At 41.4% G+C, this 24903-nt stretch overlaps 1 protein-coding gene across 2 annotated transcripts in view; it reads right to left on the bottom strand.

The window, feature by feature from the left end:
• Positions 1–2102: 2102 nt before the first annotated feature.
• The window catches only part of LOC140468539 (NACHT, LRR and PYD domains-containing protein 3-like), a 54686-nt gene continuing 31885 nt past the window's right edge, over positions 2103–24903 (bottom strand). For both annotated transcript variants that reach the window (XM_072564624.1, XM_072564625.1), the window contains exons 6-12: positions 22618–24355; positions 20361–20447; positions 15616–15786; positions 15334–15504; positions 15054–15224; positions 7809–7976; positions 2103–7720 (exon numbers count right to left, since the gene is read on the bottom strand). In XM_072564624.1, coding sequence (XP_072420725.1) covers positions 7591–7720; positions 7809–7976; positions 15054–15224; positions 15334–15504; positions 15616–15786; positions 20361–20447; positions 22618–24355 — 2636 coding nt within the window. In that variant the 3' untranslated portion in view covers positions 2103–7590. The remainder of the gene's footprint in view (positions 7721–7808; positions 7977–15053; positions 15225–15333; positions 15505–15615; positions 15787–20360; positions 20448–22617; positions 24356–24903) is intronic.

Raw genomic sequence — 24903 nt, 5'->3', positions numbered from 1 at the left:
ATACTGGGTCAATGGAAAGATTCTTGGTAGTACAGATGTGCAGAGTGATCTTGGAGTTCATGTACATAGATCACTGAAAGTTGCCACCCAGGTTGATAGTGCTGTTAAGAAGATGTACGGTGTGTTAGGTTTTATTGGCCAAGGGATTGAGGTCTGGAGCCGTAATGTCATGCTGCAACTACACAAAACACTAGTGCGGCCCCACTTGGAATATTGTATACAGTTCTGGTCGCCCCATTACAGGAAGGATGTGGAAGCATCGGAAAAGGTGTAGAGGAGATTTACCAGGACGTTGCCTGGTCTGGAGGGAAGCTCTTATGAGGAAAAGCTGAGAGACTTGGGTCTGTTCTCATTGGAAAGAAGAAGGCTAAGAGGGGATTTAATAGAGACATACAAGATGATCAGAGGAGTACATAGGATGGACAGTGAGAGTCCTTTTCCTAGGATGATGATATCAGCTTGTACGAAGGGGCATAAGTACAAACTGAGGGGTGATAGATTTAAGACAGATATCAGAGGCAGATTCTTTACTCAGAGTGTGGTAAGGGCATGAATGCCCTACCTGCTAACGTAGTTAACTAACCACATTAGGGACATTTAAATAATCCTTGGATAAGCACATGGATGATGATGGGATTGTGTTGGGGGATGAGCTTAGATGAGTTCAAGGGTCGGTGCAACATTGAGGGCCGAAAAGCCTTTTCTGCGCTGTGTAGTTCTATATTCTAAGTTGCAAATAATAGTAAGTCTGTAAGTCCTTCTCAGAGAATATTTTTTCTTTGATCTTGACATGTGGTGGTTATTCCAAACATTCCTATCTAAGAATTAAAATTACTTTGCTTTAACTGTTCAAATTCAATGTCAGCTTGTCTGGCCGTTTCCTTAAGCTGCAGAACATTAGTATAATTTATAAACCAATTCACACACACACTTCGAATAGACTTTGTTACTGCATTCTAATAACCCTGTGAAGGATCCTCTAGTAGTGAGGCACACACCTCACGTGTTCTACCTATCAACCTGCTCCACATGGGCAGTGTCAAGTTCACCTTCAGCCATTTCATTTTCTTCACTATGTTTCCAAATGACAAAAAATATCTCAACATCCTTTGCCACAAACTTTGGTTTGGCCTGTTGAAATGTAAACAGCTCCTTTCTGGACGTTAGGCTATGCTTTGGGTTTTACCTCACAGCGTTTTTCTGCAGCTGATGTCTATATTTTATATTGCAGCCCTTGAGGTTGGCAGCCCTTATCTCTTTCCTATGTCCCTTGGTAATTCCAGTTCCATTTAAAAAAAAACTCTCTTATTTTCTATCACTTCTCTTTGAAGTTAAAGAATTTCTCAAATCCTTATTCTATCCCCATCCTTTCCAATCCCAATACTTCCTTTATCTTTTTCCCATTTCTCTGCTCTTTGGAAGGCTATTTCTAACTGTTTCATTTCTTCATCATGTTTCAGTAACTTCTTCACAGACAAGTCCAGTGACTCGCTTATTCGAGTGTGTGATCCCTCATATTGCACACATTCCAAATGCTTTCACAAAATTTCAATGATCTCTTGCCATTGCACCTGCAAATCAGTCCAAGTTACCCCCCTCCTCCTGCTGTATGAATTTAGCTGCTTCCAATGTCATCTTATGTTTAATACAAGAAACCTGGTCTGTATATTTTTGTTCCTCAACAATTACTCACCCTACATTGTCCACATTCACACAGCCTCCAAATTTTTGTCACAAGTCTAATAGATAAGAGTGCACAGATAACCAAGTGTAATATATTTGTACATATAAGCTGTTGGGACTATGTCCTCAGTCCCATATTCCTGATCACATTTGACTCTCTTGTAGGTAAAAATCTAACCATTTCCAATTGAAAAATATTCAGTCTCCACTATTCATGAGCCATTACAAATGTATAAATATGTTATATACCTTATAAACATTTACATATTCATCCTGTATGAACAACTAATTGAATGACAAAATGGTTAAATTACCGATCTAGGGCAAAATAAACAGGTGATTTCATAAATAAAAACTGAAACAAAATAAACAAACTTTAACAAGTGACAAGATGGATGAACAATAACTAAAATGAAAACTGAAGTAGTATCCTCTTTAATCTCAAATATACACACAAATAATATAGACAAGTGCAACAAATTGGCCAAACATCATATATCTTTGCTTTACATTATGTGCATTTGGATACAGGACCTTTAGTTTTAATTTTGTAATTTCTAGCTTTTTCTGTTGATTGATTTATTCTTAAATTTGAACTGTCTGACTCTTTCCATCATAGTCTATTTCTCATATAAAGACTGTTCTCTCTTACCTTTTCCTGACACTTTGACTTATCACATCCACTAATACTTAATCACTTCCCTCATTATTTATATTCACACAGGACAGAAAAGGCCCTTCAGCCCATTGAGTCTGCACCAACATAACTACCACAACAGGTGTGCTAATTCCAATTGCCTGCACTTGTCCCTTGAATGTTATGATATTTAATGTACTCATGCAATTATTTTTTTAAAGGTTGAAAAGGTTTTGGCCTCCACTACCTTCCCAAGCAATACATTTCAGATTCCCACCACCTGCTGAGAGAAAAAGGTTTTCTCTCAAATCCCCTCCGAATCTGCTGCCCCTTGCCCTAAAACTATATGTTCTCATGATTGACACCTCAACCAAGGGGAACATTTACTGTTCATACCCTTCATAGTCTTATACACACCTCATTCATGTTCCCTGTCAATCTTCTCTGCTCTAGAGAAAACAATCCAACCCCTAGTCTCTCCTTATAGCTCAATTTCTCCATTCCAGGCAACATTCTGGTGAACCTCCTCTGTATCCTTTCTATAGTGAGGTGACCAGAACTGCTCTCAGTACTCCAGTTGTGGCTAGACCAATGCTCATTACAGCTCCAACATTACCTCCTTTCTCTTGTATGCTATGCCAAGACTGATGAAAGCTCGTGTCCAGTGTGCCGCCTTAACTATCCTATTCACTTATTCACTTAATGGTAAGGTCCTGGGGAGTGTTGTTGTACAATATGACTCTGGAGTGGAGGTTCATAACCCCCTGAAAGTAGAGTCACAGGTAGATAGGATAGTGAAGGCAGCGTTTGGTATGCTTTCCTTTATTAGTCAGAGTATTGAGTACAGGAGTTGGAAGGTCATGTTGCGGCTACAAAGGACATTGGTTAGGCCACTTTTGGGATATTGTGTGCAGTTCTGGTTTGCTTCCTATCGGAAGGATGTTGTGAAATTTGAAAGGGTCCAGAAAGGATTTGCAGGGCTGTTGCCAGGGTTGGAGGATTTGAGTTCTAGGGAGAGGTTGAATAGGCTGGGGCTGTTTTCCCTGGAACATGGCTAAGGGGTGACCTCACAGAAGTTTATAAAATCATGAGGGGCATAGATAGGATAAACAAAGTCTTTTCCCTGGGGTGGGGGAGTCCAGAACTAGAGGGCATAGGTTTAGTGTGAGAGGGGTAAGATGTAAAAGAGACCTAAGGGGCAACTTTTTTCATTCAAAGGGTGGCATGTGTATGGAATGAGCTGTCAGAGGAAGTGGTAGAGGCTAGTACAATTGCAATGTTGAAGAGGCATCTGGATGGGTATATGAATAGGAAGGGTTTGGAGGGATATGAGCCGGGTGCTGGCAGGTGGGACTAGATTGGGTTGGGATATCTGCTTGGCGTGGACGAGTTGGAGCAAAGGGTCTGTTCTGTGCTGTACATCTCCATGACTCTATCATTAATGAAAAAGTCAATGAAGGAACTTCCTCAAATTAGTGGCAAAATCCACAAGAAACATCACATTGCTGTTGACTGCAGTGAGACACTACATCATCAACTGAGTAGCTGGTCAGTTGGACCTAGGGCATTGCCCGAGATAGAAATTCTTTCTTTCTGAATCTTTTGAGTGCTTGATCATTACTCTCGAGAGGGAGAGACTAACATCGCTGTTTGCAAAGTTTTCAGAGATCTGTGTGTCACTGCCATTTCACAAATTGTGACAAACTGCAACTTAAACCCCCCAAAGGTTGTTAAAACAATTAGTGTCTGCTGGCCTCAATAGAGGATTATAATCCAGTGTTTCCAAAGGTTACATGCCTTTGTTTAACTAATATGCGAATACCTTCCAGTTGCACTTTCAACCTTCGAGTTGTGAAAAAAAACACACCTCACACTTTTTTTACAACATAGCAATGTCCAAACATCCAATTTTCCCAGTTTATGTAACATAGGAGAGCTCTTTGCATCAGCAACCTCTGATTTTCTCTTATTCTTTATTTCTCAAAGACTAATGAACAGATTCCAACAAAACCTGGTGCGCGGATAGTGTATGGCCCAGGGAAGAAACTATTAAAAGTTTTGGCAAAGAGGGATGCGATCGATGCTGAGGAATTGGGGCAGATCGGAGCAGTCTCCCAATGAGGAAGCTCAGCTTGTCCATGACAGAGCTCTGTTGTATCAGGACTGACACCCAGTTCCAATCAGTGAGTTGTGTGCAGCACACCATCATGGCTTGGATAATTGACATAGTTGAAGATGCCAGTGGCTGACTTGCATTGTGGGTCAAAATGCTGACTCAATTCGTCATCTTTGCATCCCTTTATGTTGGTTGGAAAGAGAAGCTCCTGATTGGATGCATATCATTGCTCACAGCTCTCTGATGATCACCCAGTGCACAATGAGAGGCTGTGGGTCTACACTGGGTACTGGCGACAGAGTAATGGTGACTTAGAGCAGGCGGTTAGATGGGATGGGGTTGAGAACAGGTAAACTGTCTAGGCTGGTGTATAAACAGTGACTAGGGTGAGAGAATGGGGTTGTACCTGCAGGGGAGTGTTAGCTATGCTGACTGTGTAACAAGAGCAGTGTGGCTTTGTGGCCATTGCTGCTGAGACTCAAAGCCAGATTACCAACTCTTCCCTGGGTGTACAGCAGCCTTTCAAAGGTCGTGTGGCTGCAAGGGACACTGGTCTTTGGGCAGTTAGTGGTGAGCTGTTCCAAAGGCACATGGTGTGAAGGGGTTGAAATCGCCCAAGTGAAAGAGAGTGTGACAGGGGGTAGATCGTTTATATTTGGCGAAGGTATGGTAAGAAATCTCACTAGGCCTCACTGAGAGAAAAACTCCCAGAAACCAATTCAACATGGACTTAGCTCAAAGCAAACCCTGAGGCTGGAATTGAACGCGGGTCCCTGGAGCTGTGAGGCAGCGGTGCTAACTGAGCTACTGTGCCACCCATGATGACTTGTTGGGCCAAATGGCTTATTTCCCCACTGTGGAGATTTTGTTCTATGGAATATGCAGCTTCAGCATAGAATAAGAAAGGCGAATGGAATCTGGCATTAAATGGAAAAGGACTAGATTATAAAAGTAGAGACATTTGCTTGCATATGTACATTAGTCATTCCTAGCCTTCAGTTAATAGGGGCACAGAATTCAAGAGCAAGGGTGTTATAATAAACTTGCAAAGGACACTGCTTCGTTCTCCACTATGGTATTGTGCTCAGTCCTCGGCAGCACAATATATGAAGGGTGTGAATGCATTGGACACAGTGTAGAAGAAGTTTGAGAACTGTTCAGTGGATAATACTCTTCGTTATGAGGAAAGATTGGTGAAGTTGGGACTCTTCCCCCTTGTAGGGGAGATAGCTAAGAGAAGGTTTCAAAATCATGAGAGTTTTGGACAGAGTGGATAGGGAGAAACTATTTGGGCTCAAAAAGGATTGGAGCCAGAGAGCACAGTTTTAAAATATTACACAAAAGAGGCAAATAAGGGTGGAAAAGAAACATTCACACTGTGGGCATTTAAAGTCTGGAATGCATGCCCTGGAAGTGTTATGGAGGAATGTTCAATTAACACATTCAAGACGGTATTAGATGACCATTAAAACAGAAACAATATCAGGATCATGGGAAAAACACAGAAGCTTGGCACTAAATTAAAATGCTCAGAACTGATAAAGATATGATGGCCAAATGGCCTCCAGCTCTGCAACAAATTCTGTGATACTGTGGGAGTGTCCTCAGTGTGGCTCGGCTCCATACTTTTACAATATTCTTGTGAAGGATTTTGTTTTACAATACTGTACAAACATTAAGCTTTTGTACATCATTCCACCAAGAGAAATAGGCCACGTACTGGCAAAATGGGACTAGATTTGGTTGGGATATCTGGTTGGCATGGACGAGTTGGACCGAAGCGTCTGTTTTTGTGCTGTACATCTCTATGACTCTAAGTCAATTCATGCTACTTGAGCTCACCATCTAAGAACAGAAACTTTGTTTTTGAAAGTATTATGTGAAAAAATTATAAGTCCCTTATAAAAATGTACATATGTGGTTGCTTAGTGATACAGACCTTGAGTGTTGTAGAGTAAAGAGTCATACTGTTTCTTTGTCTTACACCCATCAAAACAAATCTCAAGCTTACCAAACTTACTTCCGACTCTGGGTGACAAGGGTGTGGTGCAGAGCAATAATTGGTATATGTATCATCCTTAACATAATTCGAAGTAATATTATAAAGCAAATTTTGACACTGAACCACATCAGGAGACTAGAGCAGAAAACAAAATGGTATGGTGGGAAGGTCTAATGAAGAAAGGCTGAGGGACTTGAGGCTGTTTTCATTAGAGAGAAGAAAGTTGACAGGTGACTTAACAGTGACGTACAAGATGATCAGACGGTTAGATAGGTTGGACAGTGACAGCCTTTTCCCTCAGATAGCGTGAGGGGACATGGCTTTAAATTGAGGGTTGATAGATATAGGACAGATGTCAGAGGTAGGTTCTTTACTCAGAGAGTAATAAAGGCATGGAATGCCCTGTCTGCAACAGTAGTAGGCTCACCAACTTTAATGGCATTTCAAGGGTCATTGAATAAACATTAGAATGGAAAGTGTAGGTTAGATGGGCTCCAGATTGGTTCCACAGGTCGGGCCAAAGGGCCTGTACTGAGCTGTAATGTTCTAACTTCTATAATCATTAGCAACTGATGTGACGATGCAGTCACTTTAGAAAGGTAATTTTGTCCTTGTTTTTTTTAAAAGAGAGGTGTTGAAGGCAGAGGTGCCGAGGGCTCTGGGAAGAGCCAAGTTTAGCAATGGCAGTGGAGTCGCCAGTTGTCCCAGTTCAGGTTTTTTGGAGTTTGGTTTAACTGTGGCAATCAAAAGATGCTGAACAGAAGGAAGGCAAACCTGAACAAATGATTCCAGATTGACTTTCTCTCTGAAATCTCTTTGGAAGTTGTTCCCTCCTGCCTTTAAGAATTTGTCTTTCAATTTAGCTTTTTGTCAAGGGATGTAGTTATGGGATGTTACTGGGTTGGAACAGCTCCTTAGTTAAGTTGCTGAATCGGGTCGGTTAAGTTTGCCAATAGTTATATTATTCTAAATTCTGTTTTCTGTTCTTTGTGTTTCAACTGTAGTGTAAAATAAGTTGTGTTTTGCTTAAAGCAGAGTGGTTTGACCGGCTCTGTCACACCTAGAATATCCACTTCACATTTGTCTTTAAAATAAGAAAACGTTAGGGTCTAGGCTACCTTCTTAAGATATTTTGAGGGGGCCGCGGAGAGATTAGTAGTCGTTGTCAGGCCGGTCCATAACACTGAAAGATTCACCGAACGAAACAGTCAGTCCACCTCTAGATTCCTGCAGTGACTTGAGATGCCTCTTTCCATTTGGACTGAACTGATTCCCCCACAGCCTGGAACAGATCAAATACAGCCATAAATAAGATCGAAGTAATCGTTCAATAATCATTGACAAATATTACCCAGAAAATAAACACTCACTCAATCAGCTCCAAACATCTGCAGGTCTGTATGAGACGGATGACAGCGGGGACAAACTGGTCTGTGAAGGAATTTGATCCCAGATCCAGGACTTTCAATGACTGGTTTGTACTGACAACAGTGGAGAGCTCCTGAGCACAAGAATCTGAGAGATTGACATTGCACAAACTAGATAGAATGGAAACAGAAATGAAAAAAATCAAAGTCAACCTTCAGTGTTCATTAAAACCACTAGCATTGAGTATAGTAATAGTGTGCAGCTTTTGTTCGTAAAACAGATACTTTTAAAGTGTCTATTTAAATCAATTCTTGATAGGAATCACCATGTACAGTATGACTGTTATGACATAGGGTAAATTCTCCTGCTTAATTTAAACCAGCGCCACAGAAAAGATTTATCCCGTGCAGTAATTTGCAAAAATTCGAGAGGCCAAGAACTATTTAAAGTAAACATTAACAACTTTATTTCTTAAAGTAATACAGAGAATGATTAACGAACAACTATTTACAACTCCTTCCTCTAACCTATCTTTTACTTTCCCTTTCTACAATACTAGCCCGATAAAACACCCGATTAAGATTTACAAAACAAAACTCCTTATCTCAAAACCAGGCAGCTTTCGGTCCTTCTGTATTCCTGTCTTCTTTCTTCTTCTGGGGGGTGTGGTTCTGCTCCACAGGTTATTGAGCGATAAGTGTACATTTAAGAGAGCTTTCTTTTCTAGGCAGGGTGTAGATGTCGTTGGCTTGGCAGTTCTTCTCTCAGCTGTCTAATCCTCCCTGGTCTTATACCCCCGAAGCATCGGATTGTGTCATTGGCTTTTAAGATTGTCAACATACTAAATTCAAACTCGATTGGAATTTGGTACTTTCGTGGTATAATTTAAACTGATTGGTCGAATTTGTTTTTGTCTCATAGCAACTCAGCTATCTGTTCTGAACCAAACGTTACATCATAATTCTCCAGCACTCGGTGTGCTTACCAAGTCCTTCACTCTCTTAAAGGTACAGTACACTTCTACATCTTCATAACACCTCCCCCTTTAAGAAAAAGAATGAACCATCAAATCTCATCTAAACCCTATCGGTTAAATCCATCATAACGCATCTGCGATTACATTCTTACGACCCGCAACATGTATGATTTTTAAATTTAAAGTCTGTAACATAAGACTCCAACAGAATAGTCTCATATTCCTGTCTTTAAAGCGTTCTAAGAATGTAAACGGATTGCGATCTGTGTACACAACCGTCTCTGACACATTGTTTGTGATATACACATTAAAATGCTGTAAGGGCAGTACCAAACTCAATAGCTCCTTTTCGATTGTGGAGTATTTCCTCTGTTGGATGTTGATCTTCTTCGAAAAGTAACCAACTGGCAGTTCAATCCCATCCTCATCTTCCTGAAGGAGTACCGTTCCAACTCCAACGTCACTAGCATCGATGGCGACTTTAAAAGGTTTTGAAAAGTTTGGTGTAGCTAAAACTGGTTTGGTGGTTAATATGTTTTTCAAATGGTTGAATGTCTCCTGGCATTGTCCTGTCCACCTAAACTTTTGTGTTCTTCTTCAGCAAATCGGTTAACAATGCTGCTATCCTTCTGAAGTTTGGAACAAATTTCGATAGAATCCGCTGAGTCCTAAGAATCGAAGTACCACTTTCTTCAAGGTTGGTCATGGAAATTCCTCGATGGCCTTCGTCTTTGCATCCCATGACGTTAACCTTCCATGTTGTGTCCCAAGAACGTCACTTTTGCGTTCGTGAATTCAGTTTTGCTTTAATTTTATCACAAGTTTTGTTTCTCCTAGACGCCCAAAGAACTCTGCCAACTGTACCATGTGATCTTTCCAGGACTTACTAAAGATCACTACATCATCCAAACAGACTGCACAGTTTGTTGACCCAGCCACAACTCTGTTCATGAGTCTTTGGAATGTGGCAGGTTACAAATGCAGAAATTTATTTTGGAGAAAGTGAGGACTGCAGACGCTGGAGATCAGAGCTGAAAAATGTGTTGCTGGAAAAGCGCAGCAGGTCAGGCAGCATCCAAGGAGCAGGAGAATCGACGTTTCGGGCCCTTCTTCAGGAATGCCTGCTTGGCACACCCTCCTCATTCCTGAAGAAGGGCCCGAAACGTCGATTCTTCTGCTCCTTGGATGCTGCCTGACCTGCTGCGCTTTTCAAGCAACACATTTTTCAGAAATTTATTTCGCCAACTCCGATAAAGGTACCTGCCAAGAACCACACATTCAGTCCAATTTGGTGATGTAACTGGCTGGTCCAACTTTCTCAATACAGTCCTCCAATCTGGGAATTGGATATGAGTCCAATTTTGTTGCGGTGCTGACCTGCTGATGACTCATGCAGAATCTTTGAGCCCTGTCCAGTTTGGGAAGTAAGGTGCTCGGCGAACTCCATTGCTCTGGCTTGGTTCGATGATGTCCTCGTCGAGCATGCCCTCCACCTCTATCTGGCACAGTATGGCTTTGAAAGGGTTAGACTGATTGGGGTGTTATTGTATTGGAGCAGTATTCCCTATATCTACTTCATGCAACGCTAGCATCAATCCTTCCGACCTGATTCTTACATCGGTCCTTATACTGCAGTAACAAATTTTTAAAATTGCTTTCTATTTTCCTGAGACAGATAGCTTATTAGCCTATCCCACTCCTCAAGGTCTTCCTCATTTTTTAATCTATTTTGAGGCACATCAAAATCCACACCATCTGGATTTGATTCCTCACTCTGCGGGGCAGTAACTAACACCTGTTTCTCCAGTTCTTTCTCTTGAGTATAACACGGTTTCAACATGTTCACATGACATACCTGATACCTTTTTTTTCCCGATCTGGCATCTTTACTGGATAGTTCACCTGACTCAACTTTTTCTCAATTTGTTAGGGACCACTAAACCTGGCTTTGAAGGGATCTCCTATCACTGGTAACCATACTAACACGTTATCTCCTCGGGAAAACGTCCAAGTCTCAGTGCTTTTATCTCACCTAGTCTATTTAATCTCTCCCTCACCTCTGATACATAACCTAAGTGGGATATCTCTGATTTTGGTCTTGTCAATTTTTGTTTAATTAATTTCAAAGGGCCTCCCACTTTATGACCGAATATTAACTCAAAGGGAGTGAAGTGTGTAGCTTCATTTGGGGTATCTCTAATGGCAAACAATATGAATGGGATACCTCTACCCAATTATTCGGGTAATCCTGACAGTATGCTCTCAACATGGTCTTTGAGATCTGATGCCACCTTTCTAAAGCTCCCTGGGATTCAGGATGATTTGCACGGGATTTAAAGTGCTTTATACCTAAGCTATCCAGAACCTCCTTAAACAGCCTTGCAGTAAAATTTGACCCTTGCTTCGAATGAATCTCTCTGGGTAGCCCATACCATGTGAAGAAAGCTACTAACTCCTCTACCATCTTTTTTTGCCTTGATACTCCATAATGGAATTGCCTCTGGAAATCTGGTAGACACATCCATTATGGTTAACAAGTACTGGTTCCCACTTTTAGTTCACAGGAGGGGGGCTACACAGTCAATTATAACCCACATGAAAGGTTCTTCAAATGTGGGAATTGGCAACAAAGGTGCTGGTTTTATTACCACACGTATGGCAAAAGTAAACCACATCCTTGTGCATTCCAGGCCAGTAAACACGTTTTTGTACCTTAGTCTGAGTCTTTCGTATACCTAGGTGACCTCCTACAGGTAGTTCATGTGCTACCCGTAACATCTCCTATCTGTATGCTACCGGCAACCCAATCTGGTGCACTTCAGCCATTACTCCTCTGCACTAACCTGCAGAGGAGGTGTCTATTTCTGCCTTAGCATTCTATCTTTCAGATAATAACCCTCTGGAATAATCTCTGCCTCCTTTTCAGAGTATGCATCCACACATCTATCTTTTATCGCCTTGTCTTGCTGTTGTAAGTCTCTTAGTCTTTAAGGACTAAACACTTCGGTCTGACTCTCTGCCTGTTCAGGTTTTTCCTGCACCATTACATCAAATAGAGTGTCTGCTAACTGAACCTCAACTCCTTCATCTTTCTCTTTCTTCTCACTTGGTGCTGTGACTTCTGATAGTGGTATCTGGTTACCACACAGCCTAGGAAGATACCAAGGTATTTCTGGTTTAACTCCTCAGTTTCTTGGTCTTCCACAGGCTTCTTTACAACAAAGGGTGTCATTCCCACCTTGGATCCTGCCAATTCATTCAAAGAACAAACTGAATTCTTGGAACTGACACTCTGTCAATCATTCCCCACTGTATCTTTTCCAGTCTTGAGTTGGCACTCCAACCTGATCTTACACAGGGGAACATTAAATTTCTGTCTATCTATTCCACAAATTACCACACTCTCAGGTAACAGGTCAGAAAGAGTGTATATTTGCTAAATCCCTTACAAGCAGCGACTAGTTAGGTCCTGTATCTCTCAAAATTATAACTTCTTGTCCTTCTCTCCCGTTCCTTCTGAGTAAACTTTACCCACAGACGCGAATTCTTTGTAGAGATCAGGTACTAACTCCATACCCAGCTCCCGCCTAGCTTGTGCACTCTCCTGCAGCTTCTCGGCTCTTCTTGTGGTCTCCTCTTCTACCTTCACTGATGCCACTGGCTTAGCTTCTTCTATCACGTTTTTTCCCACAGTGCCTTTCTTTAACGACTGGCACTGTGTTTTTACGTGTCCCACTTTGCCACAGTGGAAACCTGAGGCCTTTCACCTCCTATCCACCCTCTTGGGTTTCTTTTTTATCCTGCGGTAAATTCTTACCAGTGCTCTCTACTCTTGGTTTAGTAGTAGTGCTAACCACTGTGCCACCCACAAACCTGAACTGGTTTAGACAGATTTGAATAGATTTGGGGCTACAAAAATTCCCAGCAGATTTAAACACTTGCAGGTTTGTGTTCTAGATCTTTAAATAAAATGTAAGTGAGGCAGTTTGTTTACTTTTCCCAACTTTTATCCCTCACAGGATGAAATTCTGCCCGGAAGTTTGTCTTATGCAGCAACATGTACTCATCTGCTAATTCTGCTGCTCTTCTCACTTCCAGAACTTTCTGTTCCTCCACATGAATTCTTACCATCTCTGGAAGTGAATTTTAAAACTCCACCAGCAGATTAATCTCTCTGAGAGCCTCAAAGGTCTTACGTATTTTCAAAGCACATACCAATTGATCAAAATGACCATGTTGAATTCTTTTGAACTCAACATAAGTCTGACCTGGTTCCTTCTTTGTGTTTCTGAACGGCTGTCTATTTGCTCTGGTACCAATTCATAAGCACTTAAAATAGCCTGTTTAATCTCTTCATAATCTCTTGACCCCTCATCCGACAATGCTGCAAATATCTCTCTAACTCTGCCTACCAGTTTAATCTGAACTAGCATTACCCATAAATCCTCGGACTACTCCATTTACCTAGCCAATTTTCAAATGAAATGAAGAAGGCTTCAACAAAATGTGGCAGAGTTTTGACATATTTATATATGTATCACTGACATTCTTTTAATCTCTGTCCTGTTAACTTGACTTTGCCAACTAAGTCGCAACTTCTCAAGTTCAAATTCTCTCTCTTTTTGTTTGGCTGAGAACTTTCTCTGTCTTTTTCCTTTCTCTCTCACTCGCTTCTCTCTCTCTTTTTCTCTTCCTCCCCCACCTCTTTTCTTTCTTTGTTTATTTTCTGACTCCGCATTTTCCTCAATTGTAACTTTAAGTTTTTATACCTCGATTGCACTTGTCTGTTTCTCTGACACACCGAAGTGTCTGAGTAATTTCCTGATAATTTCAGCTTTACATTTGTCCTTGGATAAACCCAAATCTAACTTATTTGCTAATTATAAAAGTATGGCTTTTTTCTTTCTTTCTAAACTTTCTTGGCAAATTTGAGAATCATCTTCAAGTACCAGAAATTCTTTCGCAATTTTCTGAGCCATTTCGCTCACATTTAATTTAATCAACCACAAGTCACCGAAAGTAAACAAACTGCCTCACTTACATTTTATTTAAAGATCTAGAACACAAACCTGCAAGTGTTTAAATCTGCTGGGAATTTTTGTAGCCCCAAATCTATTTAAATCTGTCTAAACCAGTTCAGGTTTGTGGGTGGCACAGTGGTTAGCACTGCTGCCTCACAGCGCCAGAGATCCGGGTTCAATGCCTGCCTCAGACAACTGTCTGTGTGGAGTTTGCACATTCTCCCCGTGTCTGCGTGGGTTTCCTCCGGCTGCTCCGGTTTCCTCCCACATTCCAAAAAAATGTGCAGATTAGGTGAATTGGCCATGCTAAATTGCCCATAGTGTTAGGCGAAGGGGTAAATGTTGGGGAATAGGTCTGGTGGGTTGCTCTTCGGAGGGTCGGTGTGGACCTGTTGGGCCGAAGGGCCTGTTTCCACACTGTAAGCAATCTAAAAAAGTAAAACTCGAGCATCTCCAATACAAATAATATTTAAGGGTGGATCAATGGTTAGCACTGCTGCCTCACAACACCAGGGTCACAGGTTTGATTCTAGCCTCGGGTGACTGTCTGTGTGGAGTTTGCACATTCTCCCAGTGTCTGTGTAGGTTTCCTCCGGGTGCTCCAGTTTCCTCCCATAGTCCAAAGATGTGCAGGTCAGGTGATTTGGCCATGCATTAGTCAGAGGGAGGGGTGGGTTACCCTTCGGAGGGTCGGTGTGGACTGGTTGGGGCCGAAGGGCCTGTTTCCACACTGTAGGGAGCAGGAAAATCGATATTTTGGATAGGAGCTCTTCATCAGGACTGAAGGGCTCCTGACTGAAATGTCAGTTTTCCTGCTCCTCGCATGCTGCCTGACCTGCTGTGCATTTCCAGCACCACTCTAATCTTGACTCTAATCTCCAGCATCTGCAGTCCTCACTTTCTTATTGGCAGCTCTCCTCTCAACTGCCCGATCATCCCCAGTCTTATACCCCTAAAGCATCGGATTGTGTAATCGGCTTTTAAGATTGTCAATACCCGAAATTCAAACTTGATTGGGATTTGGTATTTTTGGGGTATAATTTAAACTGATTGGCTGAATTCGAATTTGTTTTTGTCTCATAGCAACTCAGCCAGTGCTATCTGTTCTGAACCAAATGTTACTTTGTAAAGTCTCTAGCATTCGGTGTGCTTGCCAAATCCTTCACTCTCTTAAAGGTACAGAACGCTTCTATACCTTTATAACAATGACATCAATTTGCAGAAAGACAATTACAGAGTCTGGTACTTACTGCAGTTTCTGTAGTTTGCAGTCTGAGTTCCCCAGAACTGCACACAGTAGTTTCATCCCTGAATCTCCCAAATTGTTACAATTCATGTTCAGTTCTATTAAAGACTGGTTTGTATTGAGGGCAGAGCTGAGAACCTGAACACAAGATTTTGTCAGACCATTTCTGTACAGCCTTCGGATAAGAGAGAAAGAAGTAACAGGAATCAGAGTAAATCCCAGAATTGATCATTACTTACGCAAACAATAAATAGAAACACAGTCACACACAGTTTTGTACTCACAATAGCTTCTGGAGTTTGCAATGAGGATTCATCAGAGCCGATGACAGTAGTTTCACTCCTAAATGTTTCACCTTGTTATTTCCGAGGTTTAGTTCTATCAGTGACTGGTTTGTGTTGAGTATGGAGGCGAGATCCTCAGCACAAGATTCTGAGAGATGGTTGCCACGAAGCCTGGGGATTACAATCAGAGTAAACACCCAGTTTTCATTCTTCTTTATGTTAATAATAAAGTGCTAGGCATCTAGTTATTACAGACACTATTTAAAATATTTGCGTACTTACTCCACTTTCTGTAATTTAGAGTTCAGATTCCTCAGAGCTGCTGACAGCAGTTTCATTCCCGAATCTCCCAATTTATTATCATTCAGGTTCACAACAGTCAGCGAGCGACTTGCACTTAGAATGGAGCTGAGATCGTCGGCACAAGAATCTGTGAGCATGTTATTGTTGAGACTAGGGATCAGAGAGATGGGGGAGGGAGAGAGGGAGTGAAAGAGACAGTGCGCACGCAAGAAAGCCAGAGAGAGGAAGCACACATGAGGGAGCCAGAGAGGGAGAGAGAGTCATTGTGCACGAGAGAGCCAGAGAGAAGAGAGAAGGTGCAAGAGAGCCAGAGAGATACAGCATGCATGAGGGAACCAGACAGAGAGAGGGCATGAATAAGACAGCCAGAGAGGGAGAGAGAGAGAGCATGTGAGAGAACCAGAGAAGGAGTGCGTACAATTGTCAGAGAACCAAAGAGAAAAAAAAACAGAGTTTAGTATTAACACTATTATTTATAATAACAATGATGTAAAGATTCAGATACCCAGAGATCACATATTGACATACACAACTGGAAGAGAAGCACACCATTTGCTCCCATAGATTGCTTCTTCATTTAACATGACTGTGACTGATCAATTTGTGTTTTGAACTCTACATTGTGATCTACCTCCAGTAATGTAGATTCTTGTTACACAATGGAAAATATCTACCTGTGAATTAAAAAAACATTCAATTACCCCACCTCCATCACCTTCTGGGACAGAGAGTTCTAAATTTACATAATCCTTAAAAAGAAATTCCCTGAAAAGGACAGCCCTAATTTTAAAACAGTGCCTCCTCACTCTGAACTCACCCACATAAGCCACTATCCATTCCACATCCACCTCATCAAGACCCTGAAGGGTCTTTGTACACTTTGACCAAGTCACCCCTGAACTTGCCTAAAATCCTGTGGAAACGACGAGGAAGTGAGTCTGCAGATGCTAGAGATCAGAGTCGAAGAGTGCGATTAGATTCCCTACAGTGTGGAAACAGGCTCTTCGGCCCAACAAGTCCACACCAACCCCTCCGAAGAGCAACCCACCCCCTCTCTGACTAATACACCTAACACTATGGACAATTCAGCATGGTCAATTCACCTAGCTTACACACCCACGCAGACACAGGGAGAACGTGCAAACTCCACACCCAGTTGCCCGAGGCTGGAAATGAACCTGGGACCCTGGTGCTGTGAGGCAGCAGTGCTAACCACTGAGCCACCGTGTGGTGCTGGAAAAGCACAGCCGGTCAGGCAGCACTCGAGGAGCAGGCTCTTCCTGATGAAAAGCTTATGCTTGAAACATTGACTCTCCAGTTCCTCGGATGCTGCCTGACCAGCTGTGCTTTTCCAGCACCACACTCTTCGACTCCAGTGGAAATAAGCCCAGTCCATCCGTGTATTTTCATGAGATAAGCTACCCATTCACAGTGTTAATCTCGTAAACCTCCTCTCAAATACCTCTAATGCATTTATATCCTTTTCTAATTAAGAAGAGTAAGGTCAGAGTGAATTAAGACTGTAAGGATTCAATTGAGATTATTATAGTTAAATAACAGAGCAGGCTTCAGTTAATGAGCCTGGTACCAAAAGAATCTGATACATCCTAGAGGTTATTGTCAGCAGGAATCCATAAATGACAGTTTGTCCCATCAAATCATTCCAAGGAGGCCTGAGGGCCAGAACAGGTTCAGAGACAGGGAGATGACAGACACTGATAAAGAATGGGGCAAAACACAACAGACTAAATGATTCTTGACTGAGTGAAGGAGACTTGCATGTCATTAACCCATGACCTGGAATCAAAATCTATTTTCTTCTGCTTGTATGAAGCAACATTAGAATTTGGACAGTGAGGGGCTTCTGGTATAAAGGTACTTAATTTTTCTGTATTCTCCAGAGTCTTGCTCTGGTCTAAGTCATGATGCTCTCCCTGCATCGCTTGAATAAAATGACTAAAATTCTGTACTCAGTTTCCAGTGGTCGATTATAATAAGTTACTACAACAGAGGTCAAAACTATACACAGTATCTGAGATGTGATTTCACATTTCTTGTATAACTGAAGCATAATATCTTTACTTTTACATTCAATTCCACTTGTAATAAAGGATAGTTTCTCTTCACCTTAAGAAAGGTGCTGCAGTTGCATAAAATTTTTGTAACTCATACTAGAACACCAAGATCCCTCAACACTTCAGAATTCCTCAGTCAATCTGCTTTTCAGGGAAAACGATGTTTAATCAACTTATCAGACTTCATCAAAGGATTGTCATCTGCTTTGAATAAAGGGAATCTAAGAATTTACTATAAATGTGTTTGATCTCCCTATAGTTTCCCTTCATTCGTGAATAGAGGGATTATATTTGCAGCTTTCAAGACAAATGAAGTCTTTCCTGAATCTGGGAAATTTTGGAGAATTATTGCCAATGCATCTGTATTAGCAATCTCTGTGAAGGTCGGGTAACGAAGTCCGTCTGGAGCGGAAGACTTCTCAACCCACCATTTCATCGGTTTAATGAATAAAGCTCCCTTAATAACTGTAATCTTACTTTGTTCCTCTCTCTCTCTCTCTCCAAGCTCCTAATTTACAGCTAGTACTCAAGATTTTTTGTATCTGCTACAGTGAAGAGAAAAGCAAAATACTTGTTCAGTGCATCAGCTATTTCTTTACTGTCAACCATTAACTCCACAATCTTATTCCCAAGAGGACTACACTCGTTTTTTAAGTACCTGTGCAAACTCATGCTTTGTGGTTTTCAGCTTTCGAGCTTGTTTCTTCTCATATTCTAATTCCCTCCTCTGGATTAACATTTTAGTCATTCTCTGTTCTTTATTTTCAGATCAATCATCTGACCTACCTTCACCTTTACAACTGCCTCAAGTTGGATAGTTTCTTTAGCTAATCACAGGTGACGAGTTCTCCCTCTTGCTTCAGTCAGGATAGACTTATTCTGAATATTCTTAAACATCTGTCACCACTACCTCCATTGATCCATCACCTAACTGATTATGCCATTCACTTCAGTTGGCTTAGCTTTCATACCCACACAGTGACCCTCGTTTAAAGTTAAAATACTTAGACCCAACCTGCTCTCTTTTGAATGGGATAGGAAATTGTATCATATTGCGATGGCTGCTACATAGGAGTGTCTTTACTTGGAGATTGTTTCACAAATCCTGTCACATCACACAATTCCCAAATTCGAGAGACATCTGCTATAGATTGATAAGACCACGAGTAGTAAAACAAGTCCTTGATTGATAAGACCACGAACACAGACAGAGAAGAATAATTCCTTGACTGATAAGACTACAGGGTAGAAAAACAACTCGGGAGACATCTGCAGACTTTGTGACAAGGGTGCAAAATGGGAAAATACTGACGGTTTAGAATGTGAACCTCGTGACTCTTTAGAGCCAAAGAGGGGAGGGACTTGTGCTATATATAATGAGAAACTTTGTAAGCCTCGGCGCGCCTTTTTCTCAGAAGGGTGCCCAACTCTGCAGACTTGCTAATAAAACTTTATTTTCCTGAATTTGTCTAGAGCGATTATTAAGAAGCGATTTTCGTTTCTAACAACTTCTTTCATGTGTAAATCACAAACCTTTATTTTAAAAAGTTGCATGAATGGGCACTGCACAACAATCAACAGACAGGAGGGTTCCCTCCCAGTTGGGGAACACTTCAGTGGTCCAGGACATTCAGCCTTGGACCTTCGGGTGACCATCCTCCAAGGTGGACTTCGGGACAGGCAGCAGAGAAAAGTGGGCGAGCAGAGGCTGATAGCTAAGTTCAGTTCCCATAGGGAGGGCCTCAACTGGGACCTTGGGTTCATGTCACATTACAGGTGTGACATTGCACTACACATTGCACTACACACACACAGATATTCCTACACACACACACACTCTCACATACACACGGACACAGGTACACCCAGACGCGCACACAGACACCCACACACACCCTTATAGACACACACACTTCCACACTCACACATGCACCCCCTCACAGACTTAAGACACTCTGCACTCACTACACACACACATACAATTTCTCACACTCACAACCCCCACCCCAGACAGACACTCACACACAGACAGACAAAGACCCACATGCACACATATATTTTGTGGGGTGAATTTGTACTTGCAGGATTACATTATACTTTGCTCAAAAACTGCATGCATTCATGTAGAACTCTGAGCTCAAAAACTGCATGAATTTATGTAAAACTCCGTTATCTCACTTTTTAGATTAGAATCAATCTAAACATCGTGGTATAGACAGAGAACACAGGGGGCCAACACCTTTAACATATTGCCTAGCTATCACCATTGTTAACAGCTAACCCGAGAATGCAACTTTTAAAAAAAGGTTTTGTGATTTACACATAAATGAAGTGAAACTATCACTGTATTCTAACAGAAGAAAGGCTTAACAGACAATCAATTTCTCAATGTATAATTTCAGTTACATCACACTGTAAATTTTTGCTTTAAATTCTGTGTTACGATCGAGCCCTCCACTATCACCTGATGAAGGAGCGTTGCTCCAAAAGCTAGTGTGTTTCCAATTAAACCTGTTGGACTAAAACCTGGTGTTGAGTGATTTTTAACTTTGTCCAACCCCGGCATCTCCAATACATGGAACAAGACGTCAAGAGTTTCTCCCTCTTGTTAGTTAATAGAAACACAATCTCACATATTCTAATACTCACCCAAGGTGCTGCAGTTTACAGTCCGGATTCCTCAGAACCTCAGACAATAGCTTCACTCCTAAATCTCCCACTTTGTTACTCCCCAGCCTAAAGCAAAACAGAGGGTGTGAAATGAAGTGAATCAAATGCTGGATTGAATATTTGTTTTGCTTCTTGAATGTAGACAGACACTGAAAATCAGCAGAAAATAACCAGATTTTCCTGACACTAGCAACTAGTCTTATTCTGTTCCAAGCAGGTAGGTGAATCATCACTGAGCATGATCATATTTATAGCCTCTATAAACTGCGGTAGTTAGCACAGCTTCAAGATAAAGTGTATGGTGGGGATTTAGGAGATAGAGGAGGCAATCCCACAGATATTGATTGTGGCCAACAGTTATGTGAACTGGTTGTCTCAGGACAAGGAGGAAGACTGTGGAAGGACAGTTACAATACAGACAATACTACTAGGTGTCAAACACAGAGCAAGAGCAGAATGGAAATGTAGCAATAGGGAGGGTTTTCCTAATTAGGGACAAAGGTAATGTTCTTTGTAACACAAATGAAACTTCAGTCGGGTATGTTACTTACCAGGTGTCAGTCTAAGGAAGGTCTCAATGGCAGCTGGGAAGGGAATGAAAAGGAAGTGGGACAATGCAACTGTGGCAGACCAAGTCAGGGTGAAGGGGGATGGGTGCAGAAACAGCAGGTAAAAGATAAATTAAAGAGGGACTTCACAATTAATAACCTCTTGGTAACTCGCTGACCCACATGTAAATTAACTTCAAGGCAGTTAGATCAGAACAATGAACAAGTGACTAAAGAGCTAATGTGGGATAAAATGGTGTCACTTCAAAGGACGTCATTCAGCAGTCCTGGGTCAGGAAGGAGCTATACTGAGGGGACAGACTCCAGCTGAACCAGGATAAGGCATCTGTTCTCCTGGAAAGAGCAAATAAGGAAGCAGAAAAAATTTGAAACTAGTAAATACAGGCGGAACCGGAAATTAAATCAGTCTAAATATTAATGAAACTTGAAAATATAAAATATAAAATAGAAAAGAACAAACTGAGGACATAGATGAAGACAGATAAATAGGATTCACGGATACGAGAGCAAAGAATAAGAGGAATCACCATTAAAATCTGTTCGTGTCTCAGGAGGATCTTGCAAAAATACCGAGGAGGAATTACTGAGGAATGGCTGCTGAAATATTCCAGCAGAGAATTCAACATTGCAAGATAGAATGCACTTGGGAAAACAAGTGAAAGAAACAAAGATGTGTTAGTGCAGAAGCTGCAATTATTCAAACATTATATCAGCATAAATCAGCCAAATATAAATAGTACCATATAACTGGAGACAATGGTTAGCAAAGGATTGATTGCACATTAGTACAGATGGAGGAAGAAATATAGACAGATTAGTGATATCAGTTAAAACAAATCATGGGTGAGTCTTCCGACATATCGTTGAGAAAAGATAAGTGATGGGATAAAAGATTCAGGTCTTGCAATGTATTCAAGGCTCCTTTTGTACCAAATAGATAAACATTTGGTGTGGATTAGATTACCTACAATGAGGGGAAGAGGCCATTTGGCCCGACAACTTTCCGAAGAGTAACCTATCCAGATCCATTCCCCTATCCTATATTTAACCCTGACTAATGCACCTAACACTAAGAACAATTAGGTAGGGCCAATTCACCGAACCTGCACATCTTTGGATTGTGGGTAGGAAACTGGAGGACCCAGAGGAAACCAACGCAGACACAGAAAGAATGTACATACTCCACACAAACAGTCGCCCAAGATGGGAATGAAACCTGGGTCCCTCACGTTGTGAGGCAACAGTGCTAACCACTGAGCCACTGTGCCATGATCTGGGATTAAGGAACAATGAAGTGAAAGTTGTAGGTAACATGAAAATATCAATGGCCTTACTACTGTATGAGATATAATTCAGAAGGACATGAGTCATGTTGCATTCTGTTTCCTCGTCTTATTATCTATGAACCTGATGACATATTGACACAAAATTCAACAACTTATTTTGGTTCATCAGGAAAAGACAGTCAAATCACATTTTACTGACAAGAATCCAGTTAAGATTCTTCAGCCCGAGTGGAATCTGTCATCAATTTTCATTATTAATGAATTTTATGTTGAAAATGATTCTTTTTGGTCCAACTGAATTATTAGTCTCCCTTCATGATGGAGAAAAGGCACAATCCATGGCTGCTCAACAATTTGACGAAATTAGAGACAGACAGTTACCTCAGCTCTCGGCATTTGTGAAGTATGGGTCTCAATTGCTGCAGTCCTTCATACTGAATGTAGCAGTTCTCAAGATCAAGTTCTTTGAGTGAATCACAGAATTCAATAACAAAACAGAGGACTACACAGTCGACTGGGGTCAGTCGCATGTCACTAAATGAATAGGTTTCCACATCTTTCACTGAGTTCCGTGTGAGTGATTTATTCTGAGACTCAAACAGGTAGTGCAATGTATTCAGGAGGTTTCTTTTAGCAATTATCGTCTTAGTGTTTCCAATCTGTCCTTTAACAATGTCATTCACCCAATCAATAACCTGACAGACTGTCTGATGAAGAAACTTACATAGAAACTCTTCCAGAGGGCGAGCTGACTGTGGGGAGGAGAGACCAACAACAAAACGGATGAAAATTTCATATTGCCCATCTTCCTTACTATAGGCCTCACTGAGCAATTTCTGAATGTCCCTGGGATCAGGAGTCAGGAATTGGGCAAGGGCCGCTACAAATTCTTGGATGGTGAGATGTGGGAATGTGTAGCACACAATCTGTGCAGAATAATCTCTCTCTAAAAGTTCCATCATACATCCAGACAGGAACTGGGAAGGTTGCAGACTGTGCTGAATCAAGTCTCCATTTCTAAACACAATCTTCTTCTCAGAGATGCCAGTGAAGGCCATCTTACCAAGCTTCAGAAACACATCACTGGGGTTTTCAATCGGACGGCTATGATTTTTCAGAATGTTGTAAATATAGTAGGAATACAGTTGGGTGATGGTCTTGGGGACCTGCTGCTGTTTCCTGTCCCTTTGTGTGAAGAAGGGACCCAGTGATAGACCGAGGATCCAGCAGTACGAAGGGTTGTAGCACATGGTGTACAAGATCTCATTCTCCTCCACATATTTGTAAACAGCTGCTGACACTGTCTGATCCTCAAAAAACCTGTTGAAATATTCCTTCCGTTTATCACGAACAAATCCAAGAACTTCAGCCCAGATGCTGATCTCAGCCTTTTCCAATAAATGCAATGCAGTCGGACGGCTGGTCACTAGCACTGAACATCCAGGGAGCAGCTTGTGCTGGATTAAACTGTACACAATGTCAGACACTTCACACCAGCATTCAGGATCCGTGCACATGAACTGAGGTTCTGTATCTCTCCGACTGTCAGAAAAATCAATACTGTCCTTGAATTCATCCAAACCATCAAATATGAAGAGCAATCCCTCTGGGTTCTTCCAGAGTTCTTCCAGAATATTCCCAAAGTAAGGATACTGATCCAATATCAGATTCCTCAGGTTTATCCGACAATTAAGAGCATTCAAATCTCGGAATTTAAAAATGAATGCAAATTGGAACTCTGGGTATATTTTCCCAGTGGCCCAGTCATAAACCATTTTTTGTGCCATTGTTGATTTTCCAATCCCTGGGACACCACTTATTACTGCTGAAATCCCAGGTTTGGACTTTCCCCTGGAAATGTTGCATTGGAATAACTGATCAACTTGGATGGTTTCCAGTTCAGTTCGGAGAAGTTTCTCTCTCTGCTCTTCATGGTCTCGGCCTCTTGCTAGCAGTTCATCTTCTACAAGTGCCCGGCCTCGAACAGGAGAAATAACTGCTAGCTCAGTGTATCGATCAACCAGCTGGAAAATCTTCACCTTCTCCTTTATTAGGATAGTGTTCACTCTCAGTTTTTCAGTTTGGACCCGCAATGACTCCTTGTGTTTCTGTTGAACACCTTCAAGTAGAACAGAGAGAAAGCAGTTTCCCAAGTTAGTTACATTAACATCGAAGAAAAATAAAAAGTCTAAATCCTTTACTTCTGTAACTGAATATATGCAAATCTAAAAACAAAATGTTGCATTAACATGCACAGATTCAATACAGATTCGTGTAGAAGTTAAACTGCTGTCCAAGAAAACGTCACTTGTAAATGAGAGATGGTTGAGAAAGAACTCAAATTCTTTTAGTTTTGGTTGTGGAAATTTCTAAAAAGATGACATATTCCCTGCAAAGTTTATACAGAGGCTTATAACAGACATTATCTTCCAAATTCTCACACGTAACTCACCTGTCTCCCAAAGCCTACCTACAAATTGCAAGTCCAGCTATGTGAATGGAATGCTCTCATTTGTTTGGATTAGAGAAGTTATAGAGTCATAGTGTCATATAGTACGGAAACAGATCCTTCAGTTCAACCAGTCCATGCCAAACATAATCCCAAACTAAACTAGTGCCAACTGCCTGTCCAAACCCTTCCTATTTATGTACTTATCCAAAAATATT

The sequence above is a fragment of the Chiloscyllium punctatum genome, chromosome 47 (genome assembly GCF_047496795.1).
Source record: "Chiloscyllium punctatum isolate Juve2018m chromosome 47, sChiPun1.3, whole genome shotgun sequence".
NCBI classification, from domain to species: Eukaryota; Metazoa; Chordata; class Chondrichthyes; order Orectolobiformes; family Hemiscylliidae; genus Chiloscyllium; species Chiloscyllium punctatum.
Note: the sequence above shows the minus strand (reverse complement) of the source record. Positions and strands in the feature narration are given on the sequence as shown.